This window comes from Pseudonaja textilis, chromosome Z (assembly GCF_049901715.1).
Source record: "Pseudonaja textilis isolate UNSWEBS1 chromosome Z, rPseTex1.2, whole genome shotgun sequence".
Taxonomy (NCBI): Eukaryota; Metazoa; Chordata; class Lepidosauria; order Squamata; family Elapidae; genus Pseudonaja; species Pseudonaja textilis.
The window spans coordinates 95174824-95198571 of NC_142008.1; the positions used below are offsets into that span (position 1 = coordinate 95174824).

General features: G+C 40.0%; 1 protein-coding gene across 4 annotated transcripts in view; it reads left to right on the forward strand.

Moving 5' to 3' along the window:
- The window catches only part of STAT3 (signal transducer and activator of transcription 3), a 70464-nt gene that overhangs the window by 18965 nt on the left and 27751 nt on the right, over nt 1-23748 (forward strand). For 3 of the 4 annotated variants that reach the window (XM_026710864.2, XM_087916143.1, XM_087916142.1), the window contains exons 2-3: nt 17733-17874; nt 21371-21515. In XM_026710864.2, the coding sequence (XP_026566649.1) occupies nt 17747-17874; nt 21371-21515 (273 nt within the window). In that variant the 5' untranslated portion in view covers nt 17733-17746. Of the gene's footprint in view, nt 1-13976; nt 14073-17732; nt 17875-21370; nt 21516-23748 lie in introns of all 4 variants that reach the window. The other variant, XM_026710865.2, reaches the window with a different exon arrangement.

The window sequence follows — 23748 nt, forward strand, 5'->3', positions numbered from 1 at the left end:
CATTCTTTGTTATGGGGAGCTAAAATCATTTCCTGATGCTTTTGTTTTGAAAAGTAAAGCATTAAAGAAAATTCAGGCAGACAGACAAAGTGGATTCTCTTTGCCTTTCATTCCTTCCCTTTTCGCCTTCCTTGCTTCCTGTTTCTCCTTCTTCTCCAGTCCATCCTTCTCTTCGTTTGAAATTGGTCTTTACACTGATAATATATTTTACAAAGTTGTATGCACCTGAGACACCCCTCCCCCCATTTCACGTGGCAGTAGTATGCAGACTCTTGGCAACTGATAACATTTGGCTCTGCTTCTTGTCTTTATACTTCATTTTCAAATGGCATACAGTATGCATGGAATAAATCTGATAGCAGCTATTTCCGTGTCTCCCAAACAGTTCCCAGCAAGCACAAACTCCTGCATTTACTGTAAAACCCTTTCCTGCTTTTCAAAGGGAATGCAAGAGGATGGGCTCTTGTGGAGAGTAACAGCTGTGGTGAAAATCTTCACTTCGATGCAGTGCACAAAACTTAGAGATTGATGCACCTCAAGATTCTTTTTTTGTTTCTGTTACGGGGGGAATATCTCACTGTAGGGGGCTTTCAGTCTTTCATTTTGTGAGGGAACATAGCCACAATAAATGTTATTGTTACATGCTGTGTTATTAGAATTTTGCATATTCTTTTACATAGGTTTTTATTATGCTAGATTATTATAACATAATTTTGCCATCCAACTCTTTCATTGTTCTATAATTGATCAAATATATTTGTGAGAATATCATAGTGGCATTGAAAAAGTAAATGCAGTTTAATGATAACCTTTGTTAATCTTCTAAATTTTCAGTGGAGTAAATAATAGAGTGAAGAACAAGTAAGTAAATTACAGTTTTAAAAGGTTTCCATATATTGAAATAAATTTATTTTATTGCATCATAATAAAAGCACTGTTTGAAAAATCTTTTTAATTACTAAATGGATCTTCTCCAGTAAACTTATATCTCTATGTAAATATATCTATCCAAATCCTAAAATAATTTCGAAGTTATTATCTGGTAAAATAAGGACCAGTTCATTTATAAAGTAACCTGAAGAAAATTCTTGTATAATTTTCTTGGAAGTATTTTGTAACTGAAGTAGTCCTTGTTTTACTCAAATAAGAACTTCTGAATTTAGGATTTGGATAGATATATTTACATGAAGATATGAGTTTACTGGAGAAGATGCATACATTTTGTATGTGTATAATTGAGCTAGCTGTACAATTGAATCACATGCATGTTTACTTAGATATTATAAATACAATCATTAGGGAACTTATTGCTCGGGAGAATAGAAATACAATAAAAGTAGATTTATTGAAAAATCCTTTTTCCAGTGTCCAGTTATCAACAATCCAAGGTTTAAAATCTATATCATATTGAAATCACTAAAAGGAGTAAAACCAGTAATTTTACAATCCCATCTTTCACTTGGCTGCACTCTGATGGAATTACCAACTGAAGACAGTCAGTTAGAAGCAAAGCTCCCAAAAGATATCCTCTCAGGAAAGCTGGTTATAGGTATACTTTCCAACTACTACTATCATTGCGGTCCATTTTGCGTGTATCTAGAATTCAGAATAATTCATACTATTTACTTCTCTAATATCTCTGTGAATGTTTTATGTAGTAAACCATTATTTTTATAATCATCACTTTGCAAGTGGGAGGATGAGTCTAGGGTCACTTGGTGAAGATGAAACTTGAACCAGGGATTTCCCAGCTATGCTTCTGGGTATTTTCCTATAGCAACCTTTATATGACTTTTTTTATGCATACTACCTTTAAAAATTATTTGTGACATGAACCTAGTTTCAAAAAACAATGATAGCACTATGATGTTTTAATAGCAACTCAAAGTGATGTCTTAATAGCAACTCAAAGTGCTTGTATATGGATATGTGTATTTAGTGTATTTTTGGCAATAATCCCCAGGTTCTTTTTTAAAGAACAAAAGGCCACAGACACACAGACTGCATTTATCATGGTGTTGTTGTTGGTTTTTTAAAAAGACAAATTATTATTGTAAATAAAGGCCATAACTTTAGATTCTTCTTTTAAATAAAAATATAAGGATGTTGTCTAACTATATTCAGGGGTGGGATGCTACCGGTTCAGCCCGGTTCTATAGAACCTGTAGTTGTGAAGAGCAGCTGAAACCAAACTGGTTCAGTGTTTGGCGCACCCGCCTGCCTGGGCTATAGGCTGTCCTTTATTCCCTGCTTTTTCCTCCTCGGCTGCTTTGCACAGCACAGCTGAGGTTGAAAAAGCAGGAAAGGAGGTTTTTCAAACACTGTGCACCTGAGTGCAGTGCTTGTCAGCTGTCCAGGTGGCACAGCTGATGATTTCTTGCAAACGCTGCACACACGATAGTATGCAGTTCGAGAACCAGCAAATCACTCCACTGGCTGGCCTCACCCCTCTCCGCCCACTCACTCCTTACCTGGCATGTGAGCCATCCAACTTGCCTGGTTTGGTAAGTTGTTATTTTTCCTCCCCCCGCAACCATCAGCTGTTCTGCTCTAATCTAAAAGCAGAGCTGAACCTTCCTTAGAACTGAAGCTTTTCAATGCAGACTCAGGTAGCCGATTGCAGATAGATCTTTAAATTAATCTGTGATTCTGTGAGCAACTCAATCTGCCTACCTGCTTTCCCTGCTTTGGGGTAAAAGTTGCTCTTTTTTATAAAAAAATTCAATATTTACATACTTGGGGTGTTGTGAGTTAATTTTGTGAGTTTGCTTGTAAGCAAATTTTATGTGACAGACTCAGCTAGCTGATTGCAGATAGATATATCTCTAAATTAATCTGTGATTCTGTGAGCAATTCAATCTGCCTGCCTGCTTTGCCTGCTTTTGGGTAAAAGTTGCTCTTTTTTAATAAAAAAAATCAATATTTATGTACAAGCCATGCCCACCCAGTCACATGACCACCAAGCCATGCCCACCCAGTCACATGACCACCAAGCCACACCCATAAATTAGGCCATACCCACAGAACCAGTTGTTAAGAAATTTGAATCCCACCCCTGACTATACTTTTCAACATTGTAGGTCTGGTAACAAATTTAGATAAAGGTCTTTTTTGGAATATCATGGCAAGTTGCTGCCCAAATAGCAATCCCCTAAGGTTTGCCTAGTGGCATCACGTTTGATTTTCTCCAGTTCCTATTTATTAATCATGGTATTAAACTTCTACTTTAATAAAATAAGATTAAGAATTGAAATGTATGATTAATTTCTAAAGCACAATATACTTTTCACATTATCAAATTTAGTGATATAGTAATTAAAAATCACCCACAATATAAAACTCAGGGGAAACCCGAAATGAGTCAAAAGCTATTTCAAAAACCACCATGAAACTATATCAAAAACTTTTTTAGATCTGAAGAAATACCTGCTAGACTCTGTCAATTTTAGGTTAAAGGAGTTACATCAATCAATAACCTGAGTTGTGTTGCTTCATATTGGAATACTATAACTAGTTGTGATCTGAAAACCAAAGAGTTTTTTAATCTTAGCATGTACCAGTGAAGTAAATCCTTAGGAAGAATAATATTTGAACCTAGTTGAAATTTGGGAGGTAGGAATATATTTGAAAATACTTCAAAATATTATTTCATAAAATAGGCAATTAAAAAGCCCTATGTATTAGTCAGCTGTGAAGCCATCAAGCAAGAGACCTCCATAAATGTAAACAGTTAATTTGTAGTCAACATTTCTTAAAATTATTAGGAATGGTCAAGTGACAGTTGTATCATCACTTGAGTTATCTGTTGATAAGAATTTTTTTTTTTTTAAAAAAGCTGTTTTCTATACAGAGAAGAGGGAATGGTCTTAGAGGACAGGAGGAAGAGCCACTATCAAGACAACAGTTAGATTAAAAAATGCCTCCAAGCCAATTTGAGAACGTAAACATCTCAGACCAACACAAAGATAAAGGGAAGAAGGAGCAAATGCTTTCAGACTTAACAAGATTCTGTTATTATAGCTATTACAATAAAAGTAGTATTGACTAACATGGATTTGGTTTCCCCCCACTGATTTGCCCCACCTTGAAGGGCTGATGTTTTAATAGATCTAGAATATATGTCTTTATCAAATATATTCTAAGCAGAGGCTACATTGCTTACTTTGTGTAAGAGCCAGTGCCCCATGGCCAAGTCAGTGATGAAATCAAATACTTGTTAATTAAACAGTGTCTCATTTCCTGTTCCATCTTAAAACTCTTTGTCATTCAACAAAGGAGACCATACGTAATAAACATTTAAATTATTGACAGAAAAGAATTATGAGCTTTACAGAAACAAGATCTGAAGTAGAAACAGTGTTGTCAATATCTTTTTTAACTGAAGTTAATAAGAAATGAGATATCAGAAAATAATCCAAAATACGTGCTGACTGGATTGTTCTGAGGAGGAAGAAGTAATTCATATTAGGAAAATTTAAAAGAATCAAATTGTTGCAGGTTGAGGTGTCAGTATTTAGAAAGGTATTCACAGTTTAAGAAAGCAACATACAATTTTTTCAAATTTAGCTGATCTTATTGTTTCTCCTCCATGCTGCAGCGAGAGCTCAGGATGGGGTAGACTCCTTATGATGTCAGTAAGCTGAGTCTGTACTTGTATATAAAAAGCCAGCCCCTGGGAGTATCCCCAGCTTTGACTCGGCGTCTTTAAATCACAAGCTGTGTCTCTGAAAGCGTTAGCATTTTATTCAGCAATTTTCTACAGAAGCTACCTTTGCTTCAGTCAGTACCTGGGGATCCGGGCAGCTGCAACTTCAAGAGAGCGGGGCTCTGTTCTCCTGCAAGGTTGGGAGCAATGTTTTCCCAAGCGCTCTAGGCAATCAGGGAAGCGTCTGAGACCTTCCCCATAACCACAGTTTGTCCAATTGTAAAACTGATCGGCAAACTGATAACAGAGCCAGCCAGCTGATCGCGTGGGCAGCGATCTCTTCCTTCTCTGGCTGATCTGATCCCTCAGGGCTCGCAATAGCCTAAGGAGCGAAATTCACTTCTCGGAGCCATTGACAAGCAGTGGCCACCTTGGAGTGCAGTCTCTTCAGATTCAAGGTGAGCGGCCATTTTAAGTGGCCCGGTGGCCATTTTCAGGGCTTCAAAGACCCAATTCCCCCCTACCATCCTTAAGCACTTTTGAGAGCCATTCTCTCAACACTTGAGCCTTGCTTATTTTAAATGGATCAGGACAGTGCTCATGCAGAGCTTCCCCCCAGTGGAACAGGCCCTCCAACTCACTTAAAAGGAAAAGATGCAGACGACGTACTGCTCAGAGAGAAGCAGCTGCAAAAATCAGAGCTAAGACTCTAGCCCCTAAGAAGACAACTCAGGCTGAGTTGAAGGCAGAGAAATGCAGACATGCGGCTCTAGAGAAACAATTTAACAAGACTATTCAACAAATGAGAGGGCAACTGCGACAAGCTTCCCAGCCAGCCGAACATCAGGGTTTCCAGAGAAGCCCCCCCAGGGGAGGTGAAGTTGTTCATGGAGCCTTTGGACCCCCTCCTGTCTGATCCCCAAGGCATTTGAAGAACAACTAGATCGTCAGGATTTCAGCAGGTCTGGGCCATATTTCCAGCAAACTTCTGGACCCTATGCCCCCTCTCTTCCCTCCAGAGTTCAGACCTCCCAGAGCAGGCCAGAAGCCACCTTCACGAACTCTGCAGCTGGCCTTTGGCCCTCCACTACCTTTTATATCAGGCCCAGGGAGATCCAAGATGTTGTTTCCTTAGCCATTAGACAGGGATTGGCTGAAGGTTTTCAACAGATTCTTCGGCCTCTGGAAAGAGTTCAGGCCCTTCTCCCTTCTCAGTCTCTGGCTTCCTTACCTCCGCAACAAGATTTCCACAGACCCCAAGACCTCAGGGTCCATTCTTCACAGGCAGAATGGGAGGAGTATGAAGGGGAAGAGGGTGCCTCCCCATCTGAACACAGTTGCTCCTCTCTTTCAGAGGGCGAAATCTGTGATCGCAATCTTTCAGAAGAAGAAGACTCTCGTCCAGATCAGCCCTCCTCTGCATTAGTCTTTAAACTAGCCTTCTTTAAACCCTTACTTAGCAAGGCCCTGGTCACTGCCAAGCTGTCACCTGAGGAAGCAGCACCTGAACCACAACGGGGACCCTCTGGGCAAGGAGACTCGCTCTTCTCCAAGCCAGTAGTACGCACAGAGGTTTTGCCTTCTCCCCTTTTGTTTCTCGACATGGTCAAGGAACAGGGCGCTTCCCCCTCGGCAGATCCTCGTCCATCATCTTTGGACAAGCGGTTCTACAATGTCAGCACATCCCTAGCCAACGTCCTTGCAGTGCCCTTGGTAGACACTCCGGTTGTGGCATCATTCCCCTCTTCTGGCACTCCCATCGAGCCAGAGGATGTACTTAAACCAGAGGACAAGCGTTCTGAACAGGCCCTCAAGCGCAACCACCAAGCAACTGTTCAGGCTTCGACCGCTACATCATTTTTCACAAGGGCATCTCTATGATGGCTGCACCAATTTCAGGACTGATTGCCTGCCTCTGACCTCAGGTCTCATCAGGACCTTAACAAAATTATAGCAGCAGCGGAATTCACGGTGGATGCCACCCTCAATTCCACCAAATTTACATCAAGGGCCATGGCATCTTCGGTGGCGGCAAGAAGGCTTCTGTAGCTCCGAAATTGGCAGGCGGAGTCACACCACAAATGGAAGCTGGCCTCTGCCCCCTGCACAGGAGACAAGCTTTTTGGCGAGACTCTAGCACCGTATCTCATCAAGAACAGAGATAAACTTTCCTCCTCGGGGAAAAAAGCTGACTATTGCCTAGCTCCTTATTGCCCACCTGCCTTTCAGGCGGAGTCCACCTCCCACTTTCCTTGACCACAGAGTGTGTATTCTCAATGCCAGGACCAATGTTAAGAACCACCTGGCAGACAACAACCTTCTGCTGGTAAATGGCCCTTTCGGGGGCAGGAGGTCATGCCTTCCATCACTCTAAGTAATACCTCGTTCTCCCCAGCCATCGGAGGTTGCTTAGCCTTGTCTCCAAATGGGAGTAGTCAACAACGGATGCCTGGGTGCTCAACACTGTTAGGTCAGGGCTACAATTGGAATTTCTATCATCACCCCCAGAAAATGTTTTGATTTGTCCCATTTCATGGGACACTTGAAAGAAAGCCCTTATGTATTCGGTCATTCAACACCTACTTGACATAAGGGCTATTCAACCAGTTCCCACCTTACAATGGGGGTGTGGATTTTACTCTTGTCTTTTCGTTTTTCCCAAAGCCTTGGAGGGGTGGGGATGGCGAGCCATCCTTGACCTAAAATTTCTCAATCAATTTGTCAAATACAGGTGATTTAAAATGCAGACACTGTATTCTGTCTTAAAGAGCATTCAGGAGGGCAACCTCCTCTCCTCATTGATCTCACGGAGGCTTATCTCCACATCCCCATCTGGCCTCGTCATTGCCAGTTTCTCCATTTCTGTTACCAGAATGTCTACTACCAGTATTGAGCCCTTCCCTTCGGACTCTCATTGGCTCCAAGGGTCTTCACAAAGATTCTAGCAGCATTGGTGGCTTTACTCCATTCTGTTCCAGTGAGGATACAATGCTACTTGGACGACATGTTGATACTGTCCTCCTCCATCCACTAGGCCCATCGGGACTTACAAATTACCCTGTCCAAAGCCACGGGTTTTTCATCAACACCAAGAAGAGCCATCTCTCACCCATGACCAAACTGCTACACTTGGGAGCAGTCATCGATACGACTTTCTGCCAGGTTTTCCTGTCTCCAGATCATGGAAAAAGCCTTGCAGAGATCATCAGCCAGATTCAACAACAACAGACTGTTCCACTGTCGCTGCTGTCCAAACTACTCGGGAAGATGGTCTCCTGTATTGGCATCGTCCCATGGGCATGGCTTCACTCCTAATCACTCCATGGTTCCTGTTCCCCTTTCAATGAGCAGGAACCAGCCACTCATCAATCAAGGTCCTGCTCTCTCAACAGGCCTGGCAGTCCCTCAATTGGTGGCTCTCACCATCCCTATGTAAGGGGCTCCAGTTCAAGGAACCAGACAGGCTAATAATCACCACAGATGCCAGCCTTCTGAGTTGGGGCTCCCATATGGAGGGTCAGATAGCTCAAGGGGTTTGGTCCAGATCAGACAGCACCCGTCCCATAAATTGGTTAGAGCTCAGAGCTATCTCTCTGTCTGTCAAGCATTTCAGAGCCTCGGTGACTGGCTCCCATGTTCTCATGTTGATGGACAATATGGCCACAAAGGCACACGTTAACAAACAGGGGGAACGAGATCCAAGGCACTTATGAGGGAGGCAGAACGTTTGGGGTTATGGGCAGAGAAACACCTGCTGTCGATCTCTGTGGATCATATTTCTGGAGTCAACAGTTCCCAAGCCGACTGGCTGAGCAGGAGTTTAGTCAACCAGGCAGAATGGTCCGTTCGTCCATCCCTATTCAGGGATCTTTCCCTCAGATTCGGAACTCCGGGAGGTGGATCTCTTCTCCACTCCTCAAAATGCCCAAGTCAACAGATTCTTCACCAAGTTGCCTTGCCAGGGAGCGGAGGAGACCAATTCTCTTCAGTGCAAATGGCCCATGGGTCTCCTCTATGCCTTTCCCCCTCTTCCCATCATTCTGGCAGTCATATGGAAGCTGCTGGCGGAACAAACGGAGCTAATTCTCCTGGCACCCTATTGGCCAAGGAGGCCCTAGTTTGCGGACCTGGTCAACCTGTCTGTGGCTTCCCCTTGAAGGATCCTGGCCCATCTCATCTCCCTGCACCAAGGGGCTCTGATCCATCCGGAGCCCCAGTGGCTCAAGCTGACCATATGGTGCTTGAGCAGCAGTGGCTAAGGGAGGCTAATCTCCCAGAGAGGGTTATCCTCACCATCCAGGTGTCTTGCAAACCTTCTACGAGGCACCTCTATGATGCCACCTGGAGGGTTTTCTCCCAATGGTGCCTCAAGGAGGGTCTCTCTCCTTCCTCAGCCCAGTTGGCAGAGGTTCTTAGATTCCTTCAGGATGGCTTAGAGAAAGGTTTAGCCCCCAATACCTTATGTAGCAGCTCTCTCAGTTCTTTCATGGGGTTCGCTTCCTTCCTTGTCCCATCACCCCTTGGTCAAGAGATTTTTGAAAGGGGCTTCCAACCTACACCCTCCTGTGGTACACAGGTATCCTTCATGGGACCTTCACTTGGTTCTTAATGCCCTTACAAAGCCCCCCTTTGAACCCCTTAGAACAGTGTCTCTCCAATTCCTAATTCTAAAGGTAGTTTTCCTTGTTTCTATCACTTCAGCCAGAAGGGTGTCAGAACTGGCCGCCCTTTCTATCAGGCAGGATCTTTGCACTTTTCACAATGATAGGGTTGTTCTCCGTCTGGACCCCTCCATCTGGACCCCTCCTTTTTCCAAAGGTTAATACTTGGTTCCACCGGTCCCCTTCCACACCATGACTTAGAGTGCAAGTGGCATACTCTAGATGTTAGAAGGGCTCTTAGAATTTACATCAAGCATACTTCCCCTTTTAGAAAGACAGAAGCCATGTTTGTCTCCTTTTTCCCTTTTCACTTGGGGAGCAAGGCCTCTTCCCCTACTATTAGCAGGTGGGTCAGGATGTGCATTGCACAAGCCTACAAAGCAGTGGCTCTTCCGGTACCCCGTGGTCTAATGGCGCACCCTACCAGAAGTGTAGCCATTTCAGCTGCTTGGGCCACCCAGGCATCCTTGGAAAAGATTTGCAGAGGGGCCACTGTCACCCTTCATCAGACACTACAGTCTGGATTCCTTTGCCTTGGTGACAGCGGCCTTCAGCAGACGGGTTCTTCAGCGAGTGGTTCCACTATTAGAGTGATTGGCCGGACGAGGACCCGCCCATGGACATGCAAGCTTTGGTATGTCCCATCCTGAGCTCTCGCTGCAGCATGGAGGAGAATGGGCATTGGTAAATTTACCTGTGAACGCCCTTTCTATCTATGCTGCGAGAGAGCCCAGCCCCTCCCTTAGTTCGTCCGGAGATGGTAAGGCATGTTAATGTATTTGATTGTTTGCTTTCAGAGACACTTCTTCAGTCTGTCAAGTATCTTCGCCAAAGCTGGGGATACTCCCAGGGGTTGGCTTTTTATATACAAGTACAGATTCAGCTTAATGATGTCATAAGAAGTAGTCCACCCCATCCTGGGCTCTCTTGCAGCATCGATAGAAAGGACGTTCACAGGTAAATTTACCAACGCCCATTCCCAGTTGCTTGGATCATTTCATCCTAACTGAGGAGAGAAGATACTACCGAAACATGTGAGCTGCCTGTCTGAGAAATACTCAGCCCAAATCTCATTTTTGAGATGAATTCAGCCTCAGGAAACTAGTCACTTTCAGCCACCTTTAATATAACAATAATATAATTAAGTTACTAGAAGGTTGAGATACAGAGAGAAAACAGAAGGTTGAGATACAGAGAGAAAAACAGGATAACTGCATGTACTTGAGAAGTATTAAGAGTTACAGAACATCATCCTTCAAAAACCAAGTCCTTTTTCCAAAACAGATCAGGTCCAGGAAGCTGTATTTCTGCTTCCATCCCCCACGAAGATTCTGTTTATTTTTCCAAAGACACAAACCATTCCATGGTTTTTGAGCATACGCAGTCCTCATTTAAGAAAACACAGAACTTTCAAATATTTTGTTAAACTTGTGTGTGTGGAAGTGAGTGAGCATTTTTCTGCAAACCTCAGTGTTTGGCCAAACAGAGTGAACTATTGTTTGTAATTTTCAAAGATTTTTTTAAATTGTTCCAGAGTCTGCATCAGTGTTTTTGAAGTTGACAACTTTAAGTTGTGTGGACTCCAGCTCCCAGAATTCCCAGTCAGTGCTAACTAGGGAATCCTGGGAGTGGGAGTCCACACATTTTAAATATGCCAAGGTTCAGAAACACTGACTTACATTATTGCCTGCTATTATAAAGTATAATTTCTATTGCTTTCCTGGGTGGTTTTTTTTTTTTCGTATGGATGAGGAATGGGTGAAGCGGTATCATAATGAGAGATTGGCTGGAGGCTGGAAAGAAATGAAAGAGAGACATAAACAATCAAGAGATCCCATGCAAGAATTTTGACAGCTTTTCTCATAAACAGTTATTTAATCCAGGTGGAGAAAAATTTGCAAAGAAGAATTTTAAATTGGTGAAAGAGACTTTGCCTTAATTAACTACAAATATGACTGGGAAAATTGCTGTGAGTTTCCAAGCATATTATTTCTCCTAAACTATAGATGCAACTTTCTGAGTTACCAGGCAGTCTGTGTTACACTTTCACAGAAACTTCAGCTACAAGCGAGAGTTTGCTTAGCATATTAGATGCACTAATCAGAGATTTGGAATTTTTCAAGAATCACTTAACAACACTGAGTTTCTGTCATCTAGTTTTGCTAAATGTCTGTTAGCAAATGAATTTACCTCACAGTTATACGTTTATTTACATTTAGTTCTGCTTTTGAAGATTTTGTGATTATTCATTATAGCCACAAATCCAAGTTCTTCCTCATCCTGTTCCTCTTCATTGTCTCCCTTTTTGGGAAAAAAAAACAGGATTTCCTTTACACTGTCTTAGCTTCCTTCTTTTCATAGAAGAAGGTAGAATATATGCAAAAACCCCACTTGCCTTCAGGAAAGGAAACATTACTTGGAGTATAGAGCCATGATCTAAGAGATTATTAAATTATTGCACTGATTTCCAGTTGGCTTTTGGTTCAATATGCTGGTCACCACCTACATGGCATAGGACCATGCTATTTGCAGGACTATTTCTGCCTGCCTCACAAGATCTAACAGGGCAGGTATCTCTAGGTCCTTTCCATTAAGTATCTTTTTGGTGTCTAGAGTCATGCCTTGTTCGTGGCTGCACCTGTTCTGTGGAACAGCAGTTTCCCAGAGATCCAGATGGCCCTGCCCTGTTAATTTTTGTCACTGTTTCAAGATTAAGTGGTTTCTGCAAACCTTGGACCAGGCAGTTAAGTGGACTCTGTTGGTGACAGGGTCTTTTTGTTTTGGGAATTATTTACTGAAGTATCATAGGTTTATATTGTTATAATGGTTATTTTTATGACAATCTTTGTATGCCTTCCAGAGACACTGCTTTGAGATGAGCAGTTCTATAAATTATTCAAATAAATGAATAGTACAGAGAGGGAAATTTTGTTCTCCCAAGTCCCATCATCAATAATAAGTCAGTAGTCAGAGACTATGGGATATGAGGTTCAAAATCACTTGAAAATGCACACATATGTTGCTAGTCCTCAAAAATATAAGGTTTAAGAAAGTTGGTCCTATTTATTGGTATTAGTTTTGATCAGCATGCTAGAACTTTCATTGTGTATACATACTCATAACTGATAATAAGCAAAAGGACATAACAACATATATTTTGCTATACCTTCTATGATCTTCTTCTTTTTTAAAAGTTTTTTTTTTTTTTTTAAAAAACTTCTATGTTCTTCTTCTGGCTTCTGGCTAACCATTTGCAGAAATAAAGCCTGATTTAAATGATCTAACAGAGCAAAATATTCAGTACACTTCTATATACCTATCACCTGGAAGTAAGTTCTGTTATAGACTCTAATAGACAAATAATAGATGAACACTATAAAAAGTAATAACAAGAAAAAAGCTCATAAAGGCAATACCTTTATTAAGATGACTAAAGTTTTAAAACAGTTGGAAACATTAATTTCTTATAACTTTTCACAGCCATTTTATATGATACAAAGTTCTAAGAAGTTTAAATCTTTATAAAATGGTACATTGACCTAATGAAGATGGCGGCTGTGTAAAGTTTGGACTTTATTCTGTCTGGAAAGAGGTGTTTCATGGGGGCCTCCTGTACTTGTAGACAGATAAAGCCTTGCAGAAGGAGAATTGAAGAAGAATGCTTTTGAGCTTGGTGTTCTGCCTTCAGATTTTCCAGGGACATTTCTCTGAACAGATGATCCTTAACTTGTGACCACAACTGAGATCAGAATTACCATTGCTAAACAAGGCAGTTGCTATGTGACTCATGCCCAATTTTAGGACCTTAAGCTATTCATTGCAGTTGTTAAGTGAATCATGTTGTTAAGTTGATCCAACTTCCCTTATTGACTTGGCTTGTTGAAAGCCAGCTGGGAAGGAGGCGAATGGCAATCATATGCTCCCAGGATGCTACACCCATAGTAAATAAATGCCAGTTGCCAAGCGCCAAAATTTTGATCATGTGACCGTGGTTCACAAATGTGAGGCTCAATTATAATTTTTTGTCCACTGCTGTTGTAACTAAATGAATGGTTGTAAGTCAACTACATGTACAAAATGAGCCTTCACAGATGAGCAGATTAGAGTAAGATTTATCTAGTACAACGAAATATCCCTGGGAAGACTGGGGATAGATACCAACCCCAAAAGCATTCTTCAATTCTTACTGCCTTCGCTATAAAAAGTAATTGATAGCCATCCTCACCTTATAAAAAACACTACCACAAGTGTTTTCTTTGAATGAGTTATATTGTGAACTAGTTTCATGGTTAAAATCTGCTCTGAAATCCAATCCAAAAGTTTCCAGAGTTGCATAGTTTTCTAAATGAAGAGAACCCAAAATTGTCAACAACAAGAGATGAAGCTGCATATTTGAAGTTTGAGACAGTATTCTGTTATTTCTTGAAAGGGGGTAAACCTTGGAGAATGGAGAACCAATTGGTACGTAAGGTGGAGATGGTTGAGTTATTTTGACTATTACACAAATATTGGTAAGTGGGCTACTAGCAGCTATGGTAATGTGCTCTCAGTAGAATAGAAAGTAAAAGTGTGGCATATTTGTATATAAATTAGTGTTGCATAAGTGCAATCACGCCCCTCCTCCCCAATTCTACTTTTGTCTAAAAATTAAGAGAGACAGTTTGTTGTAGTGGTTAAGATAACAGGCTAGGAATCAGGAGATCATGAATTCTGGAAATCTGAAGATGGCCGGCGAAAGGATGGTTACTCCACTACCTGCCTTCCAGGTAATACACTTCCACTGGAGAATTGTGGGGAGGGGGGGAAGGGTTTGGTACATTGCAAGATTATACAGAAATTTGTTCAGAGGTTGGAATTGCCTATTAGTCATTTACAAGAGAAAAGAAGGCCATGTACTCAGGAAGAGATTTTAAGACATAATTTTGGAAGCTGAACAAATTAAGAGGAGAAAAGGAATAGAAAGATTTACTTGGGAGTGATGACAATACCATTGTGAGTTGGATTGATCCATATCAGTTCCTCACTCAGCTGCAGTTAAAGGACTTCTCTTTGAAACAGGTCAGACAACAACAAATCAACTTTAGAGCAACCTAGAAATCATGTTTTGCAGACTGATTACAAATTATGAATAACGCAAATGGTAGATTTAAGACTTTGGCTCAACTGAAGAATTGTTCAGGAAAGGAAAAGAAGAGCTGACAGAAGCATTCTGGCAAAATTAAAAATTGAAATGTTAAAGCACTTCTGCTAAAAAATATGTACAGAACCTGCCAAGAAAGTAGCAAAGTGAGGGTCAAATGTGAATATGTAGCAGACAAATAAAACAACAATCTTATCAAACTGCTTACTTAACAGGCTCTTACTTTGATATCCCAGAGTTTCTCTTTGATTGAAAGAAGTCTTGGGGAATTAAGCAACAACCTGCCCTGGGTTGAATAGCAGTAGCAGAAATCCAAGCACAAACTCAGCACAAAAATATCCAAAACCAGCAAAAGAAAAGAGCGGAAATAAGTAGTTACACATACTCTTTTATCTGGAGGATAGCTGAAATAGACTGTTACAGGTCTGGGGCCCCTGACCCTCTCAAGTAAATTTGGAGGCTGCATCAATTTATTTTCCAGTACAGTTTGTTTGACCAAGATATTGAGTAGGTAATATTTATATGTTTGGAAGGCTGCATGAAATGGAAAATCTATCAGTGACATCCTAATCCCCCCAATTCCAGGCAACTACCTCAGTGTTTTAGAAGGGGCCCAAAGCATGGTCCAGGACTTAATGACTGGCACCCAATTACAGATTAAAGGGATTAGGGGGGAAAAATCCTGTAGAATTTTGCCATGGCTATTTATAGTATCAATTCAGCACCATACCTATTATTACAAATAATAGGGAGGAGGGACAAACTGCAAGTGACATCTTGCAAGGCTTTACAGCAGTCAATATTTAAAATGAGTACTTGATTGGCTGCAACATTCCAGTGAACCTGAACTAGACAGATGAATATAGCTTGCCCGTATCTTGATATTTAAGAAATGGATCTGCAAGACAGGAAAGCTGTTGGAAGTATTGAGGAAGAAAGTAAAGAATATGGGGGGTGGTGCAAGTAATAAAATATAAATAGGAAGAAAGAGACAACAAGACTAGGAATTTGTGGAGCAACCAATAGCAAAGAGTGCAGAATGCCAAAGAGCATGTGTAAATGTAGTGAAAGCTGACATATTTAGAAGAAAACGAAGTGAAAGTTGACAGATTTAGGAGAAAACAGAGGGTTGGATGGGATTTTACTGGGAAATTGAAGGAGTGGGTGGCATAATTACAAAGAAATCATCAAGGAAAGTAGTGAGACAGAGGACAAAAGTGGAGAGAAAATTAAGGATAAAGAGCTGCTCTGACAGGAACTGAAATAATAGAAGGCTTATAGAAAATCTCAGGCCTACCTATAAAAGAGGAGGAGGAGACAGTCATCTTAGACCATCCCCCCAGTTAATTTCTAGGTGTCCTTTGCTGTTGTGATATGTAAGCAAATGTATCTTGACTAGCCATAGTAGAGGAAAACATTTGAAAGAAATTAAATGGGGGAGGAGTTATCTTTTTGTTTTAATGCATATTGGTCCTAAGTAGGACTATAAGACCTAGAGCTGATTTTTTTTTTTGTTATTAAAGATTTTCCTTTCGGCAGAATTCACCTTGACTAGTGACCTATTAAAGAAAACAGAATTTAATATACTATGAATTGTGGGATCGAAGAGCCATTTAAAGCTATTTGGGATTCTTCTTGTATTCTAGAGCAAGATTAGCAACTAGAAAACAGATTTTGGTTTGGCACTTACTCTGGATGCCATGTAACATTACTGTCATAGAGAGCTCATGTTAAAATACCCTGTATGTTTTCTTCTTTCCAGAAACAGGCAATGGCAAACCACTTAAATTGTATCAGGAAAAAAACAGGGACTTTCCAGACAGTAACTAGGAATCAAAACTAACTCTGTACCCCAGAGCTTAAGCAAGACTTAATTGTTTAAGATATGAATTTTTACAGACATTGAATAAATATTTTATGACTAGATTAGTTGGTTTGTTGATTGATTGTATGCCATCCAATTCGCTGTTGATACCTAGATATATCTCACTGATTAATTCTTTCTTCCACATTTCCTACCATTAGACCCTTTTCCAGAGAGCTAAATCTTCACATAATGTGTCCAAAGGAAGATCATTTTGAGCCTAATTTTGTGCCTCTAATGAGAACTCTAGGTTGATATTTTTAAATGATCCATTAGTTTCTTTTCTGGCTGTCCATGATATGGTCAAGAGTTTTTTCCAACACCAAAGTTCAAGGGTGTCAGTGCTCTTCTTCTTCTTCAAAGTCCAACTTCCATTTCCAGAGACTATTGCAGTAGATACCATGATTTGCATGATTCTGATCTTTGTTAGTGAAGACACATCATGGCATTTGAATATTTTTCCCAAGGTCTTCATAACAGTTCTACCAAACACTAGCCAGCAGCGTATTTCTTGACTGCTTATTCTATTAATGTTGATGGTTGATGCTAGAAGACAAAAACTATCTACCATTTTGATACCTTCATTGGCAATTCTAAGGCTGGTATTCCTGTTGTCCTTAGTTTCATCATCTGGTGTCAATATTTTGCCATGTTCTGCCTATATTTTGGCTTCCTGACCTGTATATACATTTCTCATGAGGAGAGTAAGATAGTCTAGGATTCCTGTTTTTTCTGAGCACATTTCACATGTTGGCATTGACAAATTGAAAGCACATAGTTTGATATTTTGGAATTCTTCAGCTTGTTATTGAGCATGCATCAACAATAATTATGACTAAAAATCAGAAGCAAAATAATTGGATATGTCACTTAAAATGAATTGAAATACATATAAATTGCCAATAGAAATGTTTCTTGGAACATGGGATACGAGTATAATGATAATTAAAAATATATACATATAGAAACTCTGGTTATAACTATAGGAATAAGAAAGACAAATATGGTATGTATAAAGAAAAGTTAAATGGTTGAACGTAGGAGGTATAATAGAATGCATAGTGTATAATGTTGATACAACAAGTATATCATGATTGTAAAATTGAAGCTGTAATACAAAACAAAGAAAATTTTTAATAAAACTTTATTTACAAAAATAAAATAAAATAATATTTTATAGTATTAGTAAATTTTATAGTATTAGTAAATTAGTATATAGTAAAATAGTATTTTAGAGCAATAAAAAGGACTGTTTCTTGACCTTTTCCTTTTGATGCAGGTTTACATTATTAGGTTTTATTTGTGATTATGAATCAGCAATAGTTGTTATTAATTGATTATTAGATATTTTTTGATAGTATTCGCCTGACTCATCAATAAAGAGCTCATATTAAAATGCCCTATATATTTTCTTCTTTCTAGAGTCAGCTGCCAAGATGGCACAGTGGAACCAGTTGCAGCAATTGGACACAAGATACTTGGAACAGCTTCACCAGCTTTACAGCGACAGCTTTCCAATGGAACTCAGGCAGTTCCTTGCACCTTGGATAGAGAGCCAGGATTGGTGAGGATTTCTGTTTTTTAGCTTCCTGGCTATATTTAAGCAAAACCTTCAGTATTCTAGAACAGGGGTCCCCAACCTCTAGTCTGTGGACTAGTCTGCGGCATGCCAGAAACTGGGCCATGCAAACAAGCAAAGCCCCATCCAGAATAGAATAGAATAAATACCTTTATTGTCATTGCATTCCACAAATACAATGAAATTTGAAAGCTACTCCAGCACGGTGCCCCAAACATCACATCACAATCACACTACAGAGTACTTAAAAATTAAAATAATTTTTAATTTATAATAATTAAAAACCTAGTCTAAAAACTATCTGAAACAGTTAGTAAGTTAAATAGTTTTAAAATGCCACTATATACATAGGACTAAATCACAAATGCACTGTTTGATTCAAGACAATTATTACCTTGGAAAAGAAACTGTTTCTCAGTCTATTAGTCCTCATTTTAAGACACCTATAGCATCTCCCTGATGGTAACAGTTCAAAATATGAATGACTAGAATGAGAATGGTCTGTGGAGATCTTTAGTGCTCTAGAGAGAAGTCTGGTCTTCGTAATCTCTTCCAAAGAAGAAAGAGAGCAACCGATTATTTTTTGTGCTGTGTTTATAATCTCTGGAGCATCTTCTTATCCACTACAGAGCATCCAGTATACCACACCATTACACAGTATGCCAAAATGCTCTTGGTGGTAGAACAGTAAAAAGTAACCAGCAACTTCTCACCCAGACCACTTTTTTTCAGCAGCCTCAGAAACTGCAAGCGCTGTTGGGCGTTCTTTGCAGTAGACTGACCAAGTAAGGTTGTCGGAAATATGAGTTCCTAGAAATTTAAAACTATGAACTCTTTCCACACAATCTCCATTGATATATAGTGGGAGAGGCTCTGCTTTGCATCTTCTGAAGTCTATAATCAATTCTTTGGTCTTTTTGGTGTTCAGGGTGAGGTTATGACTTGCACCACAAGACCAGTCTGAGAACTTCTGACCTATAGGCCGTCTCATCTCCTCCTGAAATGAGTCCCACCAATGTGGTGTCATCTGCAAATTTTATTATAGAGTTAGTAGGACAAGAGAGGGTGCAGTCGTAGGTGTACAAAAGGGGCTCAGCACACAGCCCTGTGGAGAGCCAGTGCTGAGAGAAAGAGTGGAGGAAAAATAGCTGCCAATCCTAACAGTTTGGGGTCTGTTAGTAAGAAAGTCCCTTATCCAACAGCAGATGTGAGAGGAGAGGCCCATTTCCAGCAACTTCTTAATCAGTATATCCGGAATGATGGTATTAAAAGCCGAGCTGTAATCAACAAAAAGCATCCACTGGATGCAAGCAGCACATGAAACCACACTCCCTCTGGTCCATGAAGAAACCTCTCTCCATAGAACTGAACTAATCCCTGGTGCCCAAAAGGTTGGGGAGGTGCTGTTCTAGAGTTCTTCAAATCAGTGAGTAAAATAAGGACATTCAACTGACTTACATTGTTGCTTCAAAAAAAATAAGGATACTTAATGAGGAAGTATCTTTAGGGAAGCAGTGAAGAAGCATGAATGCATGTGTGCCTGCGCACATACACATATAGGTGTGTGTGTGTGTATATATATATATATATATATATCTGTGTGTGCACGCGCGCTCGCATGTGTCTATGTATATCTTGTCTCTCTATTATTTTTACAAATAACTCATATTCATCACACATTCCTCCTCCTGCTTTCTTCACAACAACAACCCTGTGAAATGAGTTTGGATGAGAGAGAGAGTGACTGGCCCAAGATCACCCAGCTAGCTTTCATTGCTAAGGCAGGACTAGAATTCATACTCTTCCACTATATAGCCTAGTTTCTTGACCATTAGACCAAACGGTCATATCAGTGCACATTGAGACAATTGGAATTATAGACTAAGCAAACTAATTTACTCCTCCTTTACATCTTTCTTCAAAAGTTGATTATCTTTGAAGGTAATCTGGCAAGAAGCTAGATGCTGATTGCCTTTATCAATCCTACACCATCTATACATGCAGTGCCTTTCTTCTTTTCTTATGCCTCCATTCTATTTCTGGAAAAGAAACAGATCATTCTTGCCAAAAGTCTGAACTGATTGACTGTCCTTTGAACTTAGGGCAAGAATTGCTGGCTTCTCCCTGAGTAATGTTTTAGAACAGGGCTGTCAAACTTGTGGTCCATGGGCGACACACACTGGCTACTCCCACACCCAGTTTAGCAAAGGGGGGAAGTCGCAATATGTCATGACAATGTGACAACCCCCTTGAATTTGACCTCCCCTTGTTTAGAAGCTTTGCAATTATGGTTCATGTAACTCAGGGGTGGGATTCTACCGATTTGGACCGCTTCTATAGAACTGGTTGTTACAATTCTGCGTAGTTCGGAGAACTGGCAAATCATGCCCCTGGCTGGCCTTGCCCTCTCTGCCCACACCTCCCTCCCAGTCAGTCGTTATCTCACATGCGCGACATTGTTGACTGTGTTCTCCCCTGCCCAGTCATTCAAGGTGTTTTTTCTTCCTCCCAACGATCAGCTGCTCTGATGATCATCTTTGCCGGATCCCCCTCGTGGCCTTACTGCTTCACCCAGGAGTCTTCTCTGAGGCCTAGAAGGCAAAACACGTGCTGTGCGCCCCCTCCCTACCACCTGTGCTCCGTTTTTTGCCTTCCTGAACCTCAGGGAAGCTTTCTGGGAGCAAAAACACCCCCCGGAGGCTTCCTTGAGGCCCAGGAAGGCAAAAAATGGAGCACAGAGGGGGTGCTGCAAAAAAAACCAAAGTCATGCCCCACCCAGTCACATGGCCATGCCCATCTAGCCATGCCCACAGAACCGGTTTTTAAAAAATTTGAATCCCACCCTGCTGTAGACACAGAGATTTTCAGGATATGCAACATTAATTTGTGAGACTCTTTCTCTTACCTTGAAAAATTATATTATTTTTCTGCTGAAATTGTTAGAACTGTCAGGAATATAATTGGGGTACCTCTGGCACCCGGATTACAGGTGGTCCTTGACCTACCACCACAATTGAGCCCAACATTTCTGTTGCTGAGACAGTTGTTAAGTGAATTTTTCCCGTTTTACGACTTTTCTTGCCAATCAAACTTCCCATAGGAGGCTATTTCCTGGGCCAGCACATCATAGAAAGCAGCATCTTCAAGTTTCTACCTCCACCTCCTAAAATGAAGGATAACTGTTTCGCCCACCAGAGTTTTCCATAGACTGCCACCTAGTTCATTTCTTTTAGTTAGCATGCTGACAGTTGGGACATTGAAATTCCTTTGTGGGTGTTATAGTTTTTAAATTTCCTGAATTATGCTTACAAAATTCATTGGAAATTCACATTAACCTTTTTTCATTTTAGGAATTTCAGAAACTTTTTGGCAATTATTTATTATAGGACCTGCTTTTAATAGATAGGAACTTTAGGAAATTAGACTAAGATATCTTATAAACTATAGTATTAAGTTGGATTTCCTTTCCTATTGTCTTCAGGGCTTATGCTGCCAGCAAAGAGTCCCATGCTACTTTGGTATTTCACAATCTTCTGGGTGAAATTGACCAGCAGTACAGTCGCTTCTTACAAGAATCCAATGTTCTCTATCAGCATAATCTACGCCGGATCAAACAGTTCCTACAGGTAGAAATTACTGACAAATTTTAATTTGGGAATTCATGTATTATGTGAACTCCTGAATACCTGTCTGTAGATGTCAAAAAAAAAACACCTCCGAGTACCGTTCTAACAGTCTAAAATGCAAGAAATGTGCTGTCTAGTAGTCGCAGCATTGATATTTTGAAATGTAAAAGAAAAAAGTGATTCCCTTCCTGAATATATTAACTTTATTTATTGCTAACATTATTGTTGTATAAAGAGCAAGAGTTAAAAAGCTCAGAAGCAAAGGGCCTGAGACCAGATTGTTCCATAGCAATAAGAATACGTAGGTGCTAATTACTACTCTGTTTGTAATTTGAAATTGTAATTTCAGTCCTTCAGTCCATTCTGACAAAAGAGTGGATGATTGTCATCGATGTGATATGAATCCTAGAGTCCACAATAGTTGTTTTCTCATGATTAAGGGCTTTTCTAGTATCTGCAAGAAAAAGTATTTTATTGGTATCCTTGAATCTCCAGCTGCAAGCCTGCTAGTTCAATTATGACTCTCAGGAAAACCTTATAAAATTATTACTTATTATATTAGTATTTCACTTAAAACTAAAAAGAACAGTTATATCAGTAACACAAAAGCAGATTGGTAAGCTAATAAAACTGAACCCTCTAATGGGGTTAGAAGCAAAGTCATTGGGGCAGTCTAAAAGTCTAGGTGAACATCTTAAATACTTTTGAAACCAAACCATAGAAGAAACTTGATATACTCAAAATGGAAAGTTCTTTAGAGAGGATGCCCACAACAGGAAGGCAACACTTTTTGCAGCAGCATATCTAAGATGCGAAGTGAAGGTAGACAAGTACATACCACAAGAACCTTTCTAATCGATTATATCTATTGAGTTGTTCAAGATTTTATAAGTCAGCAGAAGTATATTGAAACAGCTTAAATTACCAAGAGTAAGTATAAAATGACTTTAATCAGGTACATCACATGGTAGCAGGCAAAGGAATTTTTGTACTAGCAAAAAGTGCTGGTACATTTTTAAGGGCAATCCCATCTAAGACATATGATGATAATCTAGATATAATATTATTAAAGCATAAATCATTCTGGCTAGTCTATCCCAGGCCAAGAAAGTCTATACTTAGCAAAATACCCCAAGGTGATAATATGCACTGTTCTTTGATGCAACATTGTATAGTTGCCCCTAACTTTATTGGCATTTTGAAAAGCAATTAAGATCTGGCTATGGTTATTTCCCGCCAAAAATGCCTCTATTTTATTTGTACCCCTTATATAGATTCATTGCAGTGGTTTCTTATCATTCATTAAAAAAATATAAGGAAGTCTGAAACTTTAGAGAAACTTTCCATACAAATATTTAGTTTAGTGACTCTGAAAATAGTCCTTATACTCCCCATATTAGATGAGAGAATGACTAAAGTGGACATAAGATAGAGGAGAGAAGGTGATATAAAAGAAAATAGTAGTTTGAATGAGGTCCATCACATCTTACTTGCTCCTTACTGGACAAAAATTGCCTGGTCTCATGTAATGTTATTCTGAATCAGAAATCAGTTCAGCTTTTCTTTTCAGTTGCATCTTTTTACATATCATTAAAGTTAAACTCAGAGCCCACATATTGTATCATATCTCATTTCGAAGTCAACCTTCTCCAATAAATTTCTGCATCGGCATTTATGCTTGAATGTAGAAATAATTCCAATTTTATCCTGAAAAATCAATTCACAGAATAACAACATTTCGCCTTAAGCTTGATTTAGACTCGTAGGCATTGAATATGTAGGCACTGAGTATGCTGCAAAGAGATTGATGGGTAAGTATAGGTTGCAGATGGTTGCAGACGAACCAACACGCACATCTCCTTAATCTCAACTACATGTTGTGTGGAACTGCACATCCTTCATGCTGATTATTTGATCTGAATTTCTGTTGGGAGGCAGGCTGAAGACATTGTTATCTGAGCATCCCCTAGCCCAAATGTTAAAATTTGCAGAAGTATAAATGTAACACCACATGCATATATTCCCTGATGCATAGTGACGCAAAAGTCTAAAACAAGCTTTACATTTTTCAGGAAGAATTCGGGAGCATTGGGCATGATAACTGGAGATAATGGGAATTGTGATCCAAGATGTCTGAAGGATGGTAGGCATCCTTCAAAACATTACTTGAACTTGAAGGCTAGCAGGTAGAGGTACAGCAGGTAGAGATTGGAGGATACCAGTTTTTGATAAG